At 39.8% G+C, this 14,731-nt stretch overlaps 2 protein-coding genes across 2 annotated transcripts in view; one reads left to right on the top strand and one right to left on the bottom strand.

Annotated features, from left to right (window-relative positions):
• The window catches only part of PTPN11 (protein tyrosine phosphatase, non-receptor type 11), a 115,740-nt gene extending 102,506 nt beyond the window's left edge, over positions 1 to 13,234 (bottom strand). The window contains exon 1 of the mRNA XM_006099057.3: positions 13,214 to 13,234. Coding sequence (XP_006099119.1) covers positions 13,214 to 13,234 — 21 coding nt within the window. The remainder of the gene's footprint in view (positions 1 to 13,213) is intronic.
• The window catches only part of HECTD4 (HECT domain E3 ubiquitin protein ligase 4), a 155,387-nt gene that overhangs the window by 16,441 nt on the left and 124,215 nt on the right, over positions 1 to 14,731 (top strand).

The raw sequence follows: 14,731 nt of genomic DNA, 5'->3' as shown, positions 1-14,731 counted from the left end.
GCATTTTGGCAAAAGTTGGCTGATGGGATTAAAATTACCCTTCACATTTAAAAAGTTATATTTCTGTAATATTATTAGCAAGCAGGTGGATCCGAGGGGGGGCAGGACATGGAGATATAGTCTAAAGTTTAGAATTTATATTGGGATTTTGCTTTGACACATGAAAGGATCTGGTTGTAGTTTCTTAAAATAACGCAGTTTATCTCTGTTCAGCAGTCGTTGTTGAACCTCAAGGAAAAGCCACCTTTGGGGAAATATGAAAGACAAGAAACTGGCACTTTTTTAATAGTATAATAATGTTTTTCTATGAAAGAGATGATAAAAACAGTCTGTAGGTGGGTTAATTTCAGAGCCTTTTCTCTCAAGTAGCATGGTTAGAGTTTAGGGAAATAGTACAAGTTTGACAAAATATCCATTTGCCTAGAAAGGTACCGGGTAAGAATTCCTCACCTGTTCTTAAATTGCCCCTTGACTGTCCTGAAGCTGTGTGCTCGCGCTTGGAACTTTAGAGCTGTCGAAATAACTTTGGTAGAGAGATCAGCATAGTTTTAACACGGGATTGGTAGATACTGGTCAGGGGCTATCTAGTCAGGTTCTTAGCTCTTATGAAATCCTCCTGTTTGTTTCCATGGAGTTGTCATTCTGTTTTGGTCCGGGCTAACACAAAGACTTCATCCTTGTCACGGATGTTTGCTAAAGGAAAACCATGATGCTTCCAGCCTTTTAACAACTGACTGTCTTGTAGAAATTCTGAGGTTTCCTTCATTGCAGACAAGGTCTCGCTCATCGAGCAACACACCAGTTTCTGCTGTTGGGTTTTTGAGGGTCAATTAAAGTTATGCTCTGTGTGTTTAAAACTCGGGTTGATAGTTGAAATCTTTTCCCTTTGCTTCTTGTATTTTCAAGTGCCTAAATAGAACCGAGACATTTTTTGTTACATGGCTATGCCATTTCCTGCCCAGCTCTGAGGCCTCTGGTCTTCCATTTGCTTCAGACAATCTTTTTCTATATGTTTGTTTCTTCGTGAAATGCGTTTTCTTTATATAAGAGCTTTGCTTTTCCTTATTATGGTCTAAAAGCTTTTTTCAATGTTTTAGAGAATCCTTCAAAAGCAGAGTGTTGTTTTTTTAATGAAAAAAAGCTGTATTTCTCTTCTTTATGATAAGCGTACTGATGTGGTTCTAGTCAGAGGTGCTTCATGTGCTTTTTCATATTACAGCCCAGTTTCTTTTCCTTCAAAAGACAAACGAAGTTTCAGTCTCTGAGAAGGAAAAATCCAGTCGTGGCCTCCTGGTTCATAGGTTGACGCTCAACCACTGAGCCACACTGTCCAGGCCTGTTTTGAGAATTTTATAAACCTGCTTCCAGGTAATGGAGGAGAGATGGGTGTTCTTGCTCTAAGTCATAATTTGGCAGCTCAGAGATTTATGATGGTCCTCACCATTTCCTCTCATCCTTTCATCAGCTTCTCATTGTTATTCTCTCTAACATTTGAATGAATGCAAGTAAATAGTAGAAACAAATCATGAAGTAAAGTCCAGCTCAAATATAGCCTTTCCATTAAGTGTAGCTTCTGTTTGTATAGAAACTGTATAGTGCTATACTATCTAAAAAAAAAAAAAATCCTCAGCAACTTCATGAAGTAAAATCTACCCCCAAAAAGCATAATTACAAGCTTTTACTTTTCTATGTAATGTAATATTCAGTGACAATAATTCACGCATATAACATAGTAAGTTTTCTCTTTAGATGCTTCTGTTCCAGCCCTGCTAGTCTTAGGCTTTTCATTACTTAGGAAGATGATAGTGAATAATATGTTTAAATAGTTCATTTAAACTCCTAGGCTAGCAAGGGTTGTACCTAGTGATCTTGTTTTGGGTTATTTTTTGTTTTTCCATGTTTTTACTTTTAAGGGGCTTAATGTGACCCAAACTAAATAGATGTCTAATGTTTATTGATGATTTTCTTGTTTCCAAGTCATTTTGAAACTATGGCATTTACTCTGATATATTTTAAAAGTGAGGCATTCTGTAAATTAAAAACAAAACAAAACAAAAAGCTTCTAAATGGGAAAAATTCTCAATTTCCCCATAACTGCACGTGCATTTGAGGATGAGAGCTCCTCCTCCTTCTTACTACCCACAGTGTAGTATGTTTACTGAATATTTGTGGGTTTTTTAAAAAATATATTTTTATTGATTTCAGAGAGGAAGGGAGAGGGAGAAGAGAGAGAAACATCAATGATGAGAGAGAATCATGGATTGGCTGCCTCCTGCATGCCCCCCCTACTGGGACCAAGCCCGCAACCCGGACATGTGCCCTTGACCAGAATTGAACCGGGACGCTGCAGACCACAGGCCAGCGGTATCCACTGAACCAAACCAGCTAGGGCTGTTTACTGAATATTTGTAAATTGAACGAAAACACCAGCATATGAGAGAGAATGGGCACACTAGGCATGTACCTTCTTTATTCACATTTCTGAGAGGTATCTAGGTATGGGTCATTCTGTTTTTGTTTTAAAGGCTAGGAAATCAGAGGAATAAAAAGATTAGTGATTGACATTGCATAGCTTTGAATTTTTGTCTCTTAAACACACTGAGCAGTAGTTTATCTGTTAAGCTATGTTACTAAGTAGGTACATATGATGTCCTTGGCAATGAAACATTTCTTGCGTTGGCACAATTTAAGTCAGGCAACGTAAAGTAAAAATATGTAAAAATACTGTGATGATTTTCTGTGACTTATTAACCAGGTGGGGAAGGGGTGAAACAACTAAATACACTAAATTAAAACCTTTCACTTTGACCCTCTTGCCTGGAAATGAAATTTCTGTTTATTAAAGGATGAGATTCATTTGAATCTGTCCAGCCACTATGAATGGTTTATAGACAGATCTAGAAATCTCAAGAGTTGTCTCTGTAGTCCTCTTTCCTAAAACACTCACCTAGGTTTTTACTATTAAACGATGATTAAATTGGTTACCTAGAGAAGGCCTTCGTGATGTTGAGCTGAATTCTGAGGGCCAGCCGTGCCCCCTTATCGGCGTCCTGGCAGACTCTGAACACACCCCACCTGGCATATTTGGCAAGAAGTGATAGTGTGTTGGAGCTGATGTTGAGCCCTGCCCCTTCAACTTCTGCTCTTACAGTAAGCTTACATTACTTTAGAAGCGAGAGATTGTAATTCTTTGTAAACACAAATAAAGCAAATCAGGGGTGGTGAGCAAGGGCTGCCTACTTGATGCATCTACACAGAAAGCTGGGTTCAAGATCTTTTAGATCTGCAAGATAGAGAAATAAGCCCTTACCCGAACTGAACTGATGGCTAGACTAGGAAATGAAGTGGTTGATCAGTGAAGGTCATGACTTATCTGCCATTCATACCCAGTTGGATTTCTGACACAGAATTGAGAAACTAAAAAGCCCTTAATGTAGATTGAACCACAACTTGGTATTTGGTTCTAGTTTGACTAAGCTGCCATGTTAGCCAAGGGTTGATCCGGGCCTCACACGGAAAGATCTAATACTTGGGAGGACAAAGGGTGGTGTGACATATAGCCAAAAGTATTGGCATCATAAATCAGAGCAGACAGTATGTGGAGAATGAAAGTGAGGGTGTGTCTTGCTGACAGCATTAGCTTTTTATATTGGATTATTTTTTCTTCTAATGAAATAAAGTCTTATTCACTTGAGGGTACACTAAAGATGTTTGCTTCTTTTGAAGCCTAGAAAAATGAATTCTTCCAAGAGCACTAAAGCATAAAGTTTATTAGATAAAAATATACTGAGAGCCCTAGCTAGTTTGGCTCACTGGATAGAGTGTCCACCTGCGGACTGAAGGGTCTGGGTTTGATTCTGGTTAAGGGCACATGCTAGGGTTGCGGCTCCATCCCGGGTGTGGGGCGTGCAGGAGGCAGCCGATCAATGAAGATTCTCTCTCTCATCATTGATGTTTCTATCTCTCTCTCCCTCTCCCTTCCTCTCTGAAATCAATAAAAATATATTTAAAAAATATATATATACTGAGAGATTAGGAAGGGCCTCTTTTACTTCATATCCTTAATAAAGAACAACCAAATAGGCACTTTAGATCTCTAAGAAGGAGAAGTACTGCTCTCAAAATCAGTGAAATCAAAGCATGAAAAGTTACACAAAATAATATTTTTTCCTAATAGCATACACTATTTCTTCCAAAATGATTATTACTTTCTTCCTGTTAGCTTGTTGTGAGAATGGTATGTTTATTTTGGGATTTGAGTCTAAAAAAAAACATTTGACACCCAAATAAAAAGTGCTGTATTTTTATTACCATTAGCCTTTCCAAAAATTCTTTTTTCAGAAATATTAAAATTGTCCTGGCTGGTTTGGCTCAGTGGATACAGACAGCATTGTCCTGCAGACTGAAAGGTCCCAGGTTCGATTCCGGTCGGGTCACATGCCTGGGTTGCGGGCTCAATCCCCAGTAGAGGGCGTGCAGGAGGCGCCAGTCGATGATTCTCTCTCATCATTGGTGTTTCTATCTCTCTCTCCCTCCCCCTTCCTCTTTGAAATCAATAAAAAAATATAAAAAGTATTAAAATTATTTGAGGTATTCCCAACATACTCTATTGCTTTTCTAGAATAAATAGGCTTTTTCTGTTAAATTCATTTTTCTCCTTTGCCCTCAGCCCTTGCCAAAGAAAAATCCTTCTACACTTGCTTCCTCCTTTTCACTCCATAACACTCCAGGTCCTGTTTCTAGGAAAAGATTAAGATGAACAATACTTATTTCCTGTTGACCACCATGTTTATACTACCACAGCTGAATTCTGGAACAGTTTCTTTTGCCATCTGTTCTCAGCATGGATAAGTTGAGATTCGTATAACCAGAGAGAAGTAAAATTAGATGTTACCTTTGATTTCATCTTTCCCAAGAAGCATGGCTTATCTTTGCCAATTTGACTCTTCACTGGAGAATAACAACATGGAAATATCACTTCAACAGATTTATTTGTTTTGGGATCTATTTAAAAAAATATTCTTTATTGTTGAAAGTATTACACATGTCCTCCTTTTTCCCCCATTGATCCCCTCCAGCCCGTCCCCGCCCCCCCACCCTGGGCCTTCACCACCCTATTGTCTGTCCATGGGTTATGGATATATGCATATAAGGTCTTTGGTTGATTACCTCCCAGCCACCCACCTTCTGCTGCCTTCTCTCCAAGATTCTACAGTCTTTTCTGTACTTCCATGTCTCTGGATCCACTCTGTTCATCAGTTTATTTTGTTACTTAGATTCTACATATAAGTGAGCTCAAGTGATACTTGTCTCTTTCTCTGACTGACTTATTTCACTTAGCATGATACTCTCTAAGTCCCTCCATGCTGTCTCAAAGGGTAAGAGATTCTTTTTTACTGCTGCATAGTATTCCATAGTGTAAATGTTCCACAACTTTTTTTATCCACTCATCTACTGATGGGCACTTGGGCTGTTTCCAGATCTCAGCTCTTATAAATTGTGCTGCTATGAACATAAGGGTGCATTCATTCTTTCTGATTGGTGTTTCAGGTTTCTGAGGATATATTCCTAGAAGTGGGATCACTGGATCAAATGGCAGTTCCATATTTAAAATTTTGAGGTTACAACATACTGTTTTCCATAATGGCTGCACCAGTCTGCATTCCCACCAGCAGTGTACTAGGGATCCCTTTTCTCCACATCCTCGCCAGCACCTGTCATTTGTTGATTTGTTGATGGTAGCCATTCTGACAGGTGTGAGGTGACACCTCATTGTCGTTTTTATTTGCATCTTTCTGATGATCAGTGACTTTGAGCATTTTTTTTGTCTCTTGGCCATCTGTATGTCCACTTTGGAGAAGTGTCTATTTAGGTCCTTTGCCCATTTTTTAATTGGATTGTTTGTCTTCCTTTTGTTAAGTTGTGTGAGTTCCTTATATTTTTTGGATATTAACCCATTATCAGATGTATCATTGCCAAATATGTTCTCCTATACAGGGCTTTCTTGTTGTTTTGTTGATGGTTTCTTTTGCTGTGCAGAAGCTTTTTACTTTGATGTAGTCCCATTTGTTTATTTTCTCCTTAGTTTCCTTTGCCCTAGGACAGTGGTCAGCAAACTGCGGCTGGCGAGCCACATGTGGCTCTTTGGCCCCTTGAGTGTGACTCTTCCACAAAATACCACGTGCGGGCGGGTGGGCATGTACAGTGCGATTGAAACTTCATGGCCCATGCGCAGAAGTCGGTACTTTGTGGAAGAGCCACACTCAAGGGGCCAAAGAGCCGCATGTGGCTCACGAGCCGCAGTTTGCCGACCACTGCCCTAGGAGATGTATCCGCAAACATATTGCTATGAGTGATGTCTGAGATTTTGCTGCCTATGGTTTCTTCTAGGATTTTTATGGTTTCCCGATTTACATTTAAGTCTTTTATCTATTTTGAGTTTATTCTTGTGTCTGGTGTAAGTTGGTGGTCTAGTTTCATTTTTTTGCATGTATCTATCCAATTTTCCCTACACCATTTATTGAAGAGACTGTCTTGACTCTATTATATGCTCTTGCCTCCTTTGTCAAATATTAATTGAGCGTAATGGCTTTGGTAGATTTCTGAGGTCTCTCTTTTGTTCCATTTGTCTATATGCCACTTCAACAGATTTTTTAAAATGTTGATTTGGAGGTATTTTCTTCTAGGTTTCTTTCTATATAATTTTTAAGTACTAAAAATAGTTTAAGCATTTTTCCCATGATATTATATTCGTTCCCCCACTCACACCCTATTTCCAATTCAAAGACAATTTGTGCTTACTGTACACAACTTAGAAAATAAAGATAAGAAAACAAAATGATTATAATCAACTGTAATTTCTTTACGGTTAAGATTTTGAACCTGTTTCTCTTCTTTCCCAATCCCTCTTTCTATAAATGCACAGTATATACACACACCTGCATTTATGTATAAACCAACACATATGTACAATTACAAAGATAGGATTATGCTCTACCTAACATTTTAGTGACTATAAGTTTTTGTTCCACATTTTTGTGTGATACAACTTTCAGAATAATCATAAAGCCTATTTCCAGGACATCCTAGAGCAGTGATGGCGAACCTATGACACGCGTGTCAGAGGTGACACGCGAACTCATTTTTTTGGTTGATTTTTCTTTGTTAAATGGATTTAAATATATAAAATAAATATCAAAAATATAAGTCTTTGTTTTACTATGGTTGCAAATATCAAAAAATTTCTATATGTGACACGGCACTAGAGTTAAGTTAGGGTTTTTCAAAATGCTGACACGCCAAGCTCAAAAGGTTCGCCATCACTGTCCTAGAGTCTACATAATGAAACTTATTTTTCTGAACCATAATATTGATCCGTTCTCTAACTCTTGCTTTAGAGGTTACTCTCAAAAATAGAAAGATTAATTATGCTCATCCAGATAAAATATATAGTCCTCTTAATGCATCCCTTGGTAGAACACTTCTTGTGTCAATCTAGTTTATTTCTTAATATCAAAGCAATCAGAACTTTTCTCTGTGCTGCAGTGACTTGAATAAATAAAGTTTTTCCACCTGCAGTTTGAATGCTTGGCCTTTAAAAACATTCAACCTTTATGTTCACTGGGCTTTACTTTTTTATCACCATGGTCTGTCTCAGCTAAGAAGTGAACTATTTTGTCCTAGCCGTTTTGGCTCAATGGATAGAGTGTCGGCCTGCGGATTGAAGATACTGGGATGAAGGATTCCGGTCAAGGGCACATACCAGGGTTTTGGGCTCAATCCCCAGTAGGTGGTGTGCAGGAGGCAGACGATCAATGATTCACTCTCATCATTGATGTTTCTATCTCTCTCTTCCTCTCCCTTCCTCTTTGAAATTAATAAAAATATATATATTAAAAAAGAAGTGAACTGTTTCTGCCCAGAGAATTATAATCAACTGGGACAGGGAGTTGGCAGACCAATGAGGTCAACAGCCTGAAAAAGCTCAAGCAGGGAGTTCTGTGTATTGTCCTGTTACACGTCATCCATTTAAATGGAATGTGTTTATAGTTCATATGGCAAACAATTGGCGTGAGAGCAAACACAGCTTGGGCCAACATACTGTCCTTATGTTCTAAATGAGCAGTTCCTAACACCTGCCTCGGGCCCCCTCTCCTACCCTGCGCATTGCTGCATTGGGAGAGCACAGTGACTGGGAAGAGGTGCTGTTTCTCAGCTATAGTGGAACAGAAGGACGTTTGTGAATCATAGCTCCAAGTTCTGTCCATGAGGGGGCCAATATTATTCCTAATAGCTGATGGTTAATGGTAGGTAACTGACATGCAGGTAAATTCATTTTACATGATTTGTATTTGAATCACTAGGTTATTCCCAATACTGGAGTTTCATTTTTCAAAAGGAACTACTTCCAACGCTAACTCATTTTTCATCAGAGATTTTTTTTTTTAGCTTTATTGAAGTACTAGAGGCCCGGTGCACGAATTTGTGCACCGGTGGGGTCCCTCGGCCTGGCCTGCAGGATCAGGCGGAAACCGACTCTCTGACATCCCCCAAGGGGTTCCAGATTGCGAGAGGGCACAGGCCAAGCCGAGGGACCCCACTGGTGCATGATCAGGGCGGGGAGCGATGCAGGAGGTTGGCCAGTCGGGGAGGGACTGCAGGAGGGCTCCAGGGTGTGTCCGGCCTGTCTTACTCAGCCCGGATCAGGCAGACTCCAGCAGCAAGCTAACCAACTGGTCGACTGTCTGCCCCCTGGTGGTCAGTGCACATCATAGTGAGCGGTTGAGTGGCCTTAGCATATCATTAGCATATTACGCTTTAATTGGTTGAACGGCTGACCGGACACTTAGTATATTAGGCTTTTATTATATAGGATAATTAGCAAGAGATTTTAAAATTCAACATTTGTCACCCCATGAAATATATAAACATATATTTTATATAATAAATACATAGGTTTATGAAAAAATGATATGTAAAAAATTTGGGCCCACAGGATTGCAAACTATTGTCAGAGGTCAAATTCAACCCACAGAGAGGTTTTGTTTGGCATGTAAAATTTCAAAAGTAACTTGAATTTGAGTGCCTCTAGAAGGGACATGCATTTTCCAGTTTACTGTGGACCTCACTTTTTTTTTCTTTTGTATGTTTTTATTGATTTTAAAGAGGAAGGGAGAGGGAAAGAGAGAGAGAAACATCAATGATGAGAGAGAATCATTGCTCGGCTGCCTCTTGCACGCCCCCTACTGGGTATCGAGCTTCAGCCTGGTATGTGCTCTTGACTGGAATAGAACCACACCTGTCAGTCTGCAGGCTCACACTATCCACTAAGCCAAACTGGCTAGAGCCCTCACTGTTTTCTGTATTTATGTGTATATGAAATACTAATCCAAATAATTGATAACCTGTTTTTCCTAGGAAAGCTCTTTTTTAGGAATATGAAATTCCATGTCTCCTTTCTCCTGTTTTTAAAAATGAGAGCAACTGAGTGTGGCTGTCATTGAGCACATTGCCCTGCTCCCTTCTCCTTTCCCCAGACTCTGGATTCATGGTTGGGGAAAATAAGCTGCCAGTAACTCTCAGAGCAATTATGGAGACTATAGAAATTCAGGAGACATGGCAGCCTCAACACAAAAGCTTTAGCTCCTGCTTCATGGAGTGGTCATTTCTCTCTCTCTGGAAACCCAAGAGTCTCTTCAACCAATAGATTGTTTTTGATTTTATTTTGTGTGTTTTTTGATTTTGGAGAATGTAGAACCTGTCATTTAAACAAGGGGCAATTTATATTCAGTAATAGGCTTCATCCCAAACGAAACTTTGGGTGGCAATGGAGAGAAGGGTGGACAGGGTTTCCAAGTCATACTTGATAAGAATCACTGGGTTGCCTATTACTTATACAGATTCCTTCGCCCTCTGATGGAAGGTATAGGGTTTGTGGATACAGTATGTTTCTCTAACTAGTGCGTAAGGTGATTTAAAAAGAAAATGTTTTATTTCAGAGAGGAAGGGAGAGGGAGAGAGAGATAGAAACATCAATGATGAGAGAGAATCATTGATTGGCTGCCTCCTGCACACCCCACACTCACTGGGGTTCGAGCCCACAACCCAGGCATGTACTGTGACCTCCCGGTTCGTAGGTTGTCACTCAACCACTGAGCCATGCCGGCTGGGCCCTAAGGTGATTCTTAGCATGTGTGGGAAATGCTGCTGGTGTGGTTCAGAATTGGGCTCTAGAGATTGCCTTTTAATCCTAGTTCACCATTTACTAATGATGTGACCTTGGCCATTGGCTTAATTTTCTAAACCAGCTGTTTCCTTATTGTAGAACTAGAGGCCTGTGCACAAAATTCGTGCACAGGTAGGGTCCCTAGGCCTGGCTGGCGATCAGGGCTAATCTGCAGGCCGACTGGTGGGGTGATGGGGGGGCCCCCGCTGGTACCTGCCTTGGCTGCCCTGGTGCTGCCCTCTTCCTGGTCCTGCCCCTGCCACCGCCGCTGGTTGCCTCCCTCTGCAGGGCAACTGGCGGGGGCAATTAGGGGGGCCCCCCGCTGGCACCTGCCTTGGCTGGCCTGGGGCCTGTGGGCTGGGTGCATGTCCTGCATTGAGCGTCTGCCCCCTGGTGGTCAGTGCACCACATAGTGACCAGTGGTTCTGCTGGTTGTTCCACCGTTCGGTCGATTTGCATATTAGGCTTTTATTATATAGGAAGGATGAGCACAACACTGCTACTTACCTACCTTATGCTCTGATTTTCAAGATTAAGGAAAATGGAAATGGAAGCTTCAGCATAGTTTCTGGCACATCAACATTTGGTAAATGTAGCTCCCTCACTACCAGGCTTCCTGTGTGCTTTAGAGCCTGTAGGAAAGTCTATTTGCTTTCTATTCTTTCTAAAATAACTTCTTACAAAAGTCGTACATGTTCTCTGGAGAAAATTTAAAAAAGAAAAGAAAAATATAAATTATTTATACTTTTTTTCATGAAATTACTTCCACTTTCTGTAGACAAATGTTATAATGTTATTAATATATAGTCAGTAATTTTCTTTTGTAAAATACTTAATTATCCTCAAATTGCTTATTTTGCTATTTATCTTTGTGTTTATTATATTATTAAGGTTGCTTTTATTGCTTGATTAGTTTTTGTTTGTGCTTACAGATAAGGTTTAGAGGCTTGCTTATTGTTTTTGTGTTGTTCTTGATTTTTTCCTTAATACAAAACTTTTGTATGCAGTAGGAAAAACTCGAGACAGTTCAGAGATCTACTGCCAGATTTGTTTCCAGTCTCCTGTGCTTTCTATTAGCACCTGTGTGCCTGTAGTATGTTGAGCTTTTTTGAAACTCTTGAGTTAAGCTAGTTTTGGAATTTGTTTTTTGGACAGAGGTGGGGTTTTTTTTGTTTTTTTTTTTCATGAGACAAGACCTATAGCTCAGCAATGAATGCTATATTTTTCAGATATTGAAGGTGAAGCTATAGGTTATGAGCCAATTTAGGTTTCTAATGTTTAAAGGAGAGGGAAACAAATGGATGAGTAAAACTTTAGGGTTGATAGTCATGTGTAATTACTTTGGGTGAGCAATATTTGACATGTGTTAATTTAATCAGAAAGTTTTGCCTTTCGATATAAACCCATTTTAGCCAATAATTTCTGGATTTGTCCCTGATTTCTAAGGTGGGAGTTGAATATCTAAATATTTAACATGGTTAAGCTTTATGTTATCTTCTTTTTAGTGATTCATTGTTACACTTCTTGTTCCCAGTCTCCAACAACATATTAAGTCTTAGCTAGAAAAGGTACATTTAATTTTAGCTAGTTGGTTAGTTTTTCCGAACATTCGTTCTTTGCAGACTGAGGGAGACAGATGGATTTGAATTCTAAAGTGGAATCTTGATTAAGTAGAAGAAATATCCAGTAAAGTGATAGACGAGGTTTCCAGGCAGTTTTAATTAGTCAGGCACAGCTGTGAGTAGGAATTGATGAGAAGGGCAAGATTCAGTGGCGTGAAAGATGCAGCATTTCTCATGTTTCTTAGATGTGGTTAGGGGTCAGCCACAGTGATCAGTAATTTTTATTGAATAGTCACTGGGTGCATATTCATGTCCAGCCAAACAGTTACCAGCTGTGGGTTTAGAACTAATGCACCGATCTTATCATCAGTGTGTGAATGATACTGATTTCAGCTTTCTTGTTTATGTTGTCTAGAAGGTGAGGTTCGGAGTCTCAGGCAGAAGTTGTGCTGATCTGGGGGTGCGTTTGGACGTGGTGCCTCATTGTGCCTATTGCTTTCTGTTGTTTTGTTTTTTGGGGGAGGCATACAAGTGCACTATGGGGTAGCATTTTTAGTCATTCACTCATTCATAAATATTTATTGAGCATCTATTTTGTGTCAGGTTTTCTGATGCTTGGGATACCTTAGGGGCAGTGGTTCTCAACCTTGGCTGCACATTAGAATCACCTGGGAATCTTTTTAAAATCCTGATTACTGGGTCTCATCCTCCGGAAATTCTGTTTCTTTGTTACTAATGTTGTGGCCTCACCCCATAACAAAGAAACAGAATTTCCGGAGGATGAGGCCCAGAAATCAGGATTTTAAAAAGATTCCCAGGTGATTCTAATGTGCAGCCAGGGTTGAGAACCACTGCCTTAGGGGGAAAATAGACAAAGTTGTAAGCTATATTGCTAGAATTTGAATTTGAAAAAGATTTTTTTCAAGTAATATTAACTGAAGTTATGAGTGCTCACTATATGCCAGGTGCTGTGCTCTGTGTCTTTTTTCAGGAGCAACGATTCAAAGCATACTGAGATTTTCAGTGCAGAAGATATAAAGAATCAAAGTCTGCACTTTTAAGGAGGTTACAATCTATCAGAAGCCTTCTTTCACATAATACTTATCCATAAAACTATTCTATTTTTAAAAAAATATATTTTATTGATTTTTTACAGAGAGGAAGGGAGAGGGATAGAGAGTTAGAAACATCGATCAGCTGCCTCTTGCACACCCCCCACTGGGGATGTGCCCACAACCAAATGTACATGCCCTTGACTGGGATTGAACCTGGGACCTTTCAGTCCGCAGGCCGACGCCCTATCCACTGAGCCAAACCAGTCAGGGCTAAAGCTTGTATTCTAGCCCTAGCCGGTTTGGCTCAGTGGATAGAGCGTCGGCCTGTGGACCAAAGGGCCCTGGGTTCGATTCAGGTCAAGGGCACGTACCTCAGTTGCAGGCTCCTCCATGACCCGGGGTCTGGTTGGGGCTCATGCAGGAGGCAACCAATTGATGTGTTTCTCTTATATTTATATTTCTCTCTGTCTTTTCCTTTTTCTTCCACTCAATGGAAAAATATTTCTGGGTGAAGATTAAAAAAAAAAGAAGAAAAACCTTATATTTTAATTGAGCATATAATTAGACTCCCTTCTATGCACAATTCTGAGGATCAACAAACTTTGCAAACTAGGGCTCCTTCTATCCTTATGGGAGATTGGGTCATCACAAATTAAAGTTAGATGGGCTTCCTGAATGCTCTCCAAGTGGTTACACAGAGCAGGGTTTCTCAGTATCAGCCAGGTGATTTAGGTTGTGAGGGCTTCCTGTGCATTGAGGATGTTTAGTGGCATCCCTGACCTTTACCAGTAGCACCTCTATACTTGTGACAACCAAATGTTACATCCTCTGGGAGGCAATCTCTGTCCACCCTCCTACCCCTGCCACCTTTAAGAGTCTCCCTAGACAACCAACAGCTCCTTCCAGAGGCAGATGCAACTATAGCATCATTGAGAGCTAAGCTTGTGCATCAGCTCACGCTGTTCCTAAAAATAAGAAGCCCTTGAGCTATTCATACCTTATACTGGTAATACTTTCATTTTACAGTGATGCCATCTCTAGAGAAACCACTAAGTGCTAGTCAACACTGGAGATAATGATCTTGGTCTGCTTTATAGGGCTGGAATAATAATAGGAATTGCAACATTTTTTACTAATAATATATAATATATTCAAACATATATATAAGGTATATATATATGGTGTATATATATAACGTATATCTTTTGAATAATTATAAAGTAATTATTAAAATACATTTCATTTTCAAAATTGAGCTATCAGCTGTTAAAGTGTGTATATGTTTTTTGGGACACTCTGTATATATACTCTGTGATCCCATCACCCAGTTAAGAAATAAATGGATTCTTAACCAGTACCTTTAAAGCCCTCTGTGTGTTCTATAATTTAACCCTCCTCTCCATGTAAGAAACCACTATCCTGGATTTTGTTTTTCTTTTCTTTGTTGGTTTTTAAAATAAATATTTTTATTGTTTTTAGACAGGAAGAGAGAGGGAGAGAGAAATAGAAACATCAGTGATGAGAGAATCATTGATTGGCTGCCTCCTGCATGCCCCACACTGGAGATCGAGCCCACAACCCAGGCATGTGCCCTGACCAGGAATCAAACCATGACCTCCTGGTTCATAGGTTGATGCTCAACCACTGAGCCAAGCCAGCCAGGCATCAAGAATCTTTTTTATTTTTTTTTAAGTAAATACATCCAGGAATTCTGATAAATACTGAATTTTCATCAAAGTTCCCTATTGTGCTGTGCATGCCAGTAATGTCCTATTTCTGCTTCTTCTGGAGCAATAATGTCATCCTTTTCCCCGTAGCAGCCCTTCAGTCTTATGAAGGCAGTCCCTCTTCCCACTCATCTCTTTTCTGGGCCACACATCCTCAGTTTC

This window comes from Myotis lucifugus, unplaced genomic scaffold, assembly GCF_000147115.1.
Source record: "Myotis lucifugus unplaced genomic scaffold, Myoluc2.0 scaffold_256, whole genome shotgun sequence".
NCBI classification, from domain to species: Eukaryota; Metazoa; Chordata; class Mammalia; order Chiroptera; family Vespertilionidae; genus Myotis; species Myotis lucifugus.
Note: the sequence above shows the minus strand (reverse complement) of the source record. Positions and strands in the feature narration are given on the sequence as shown.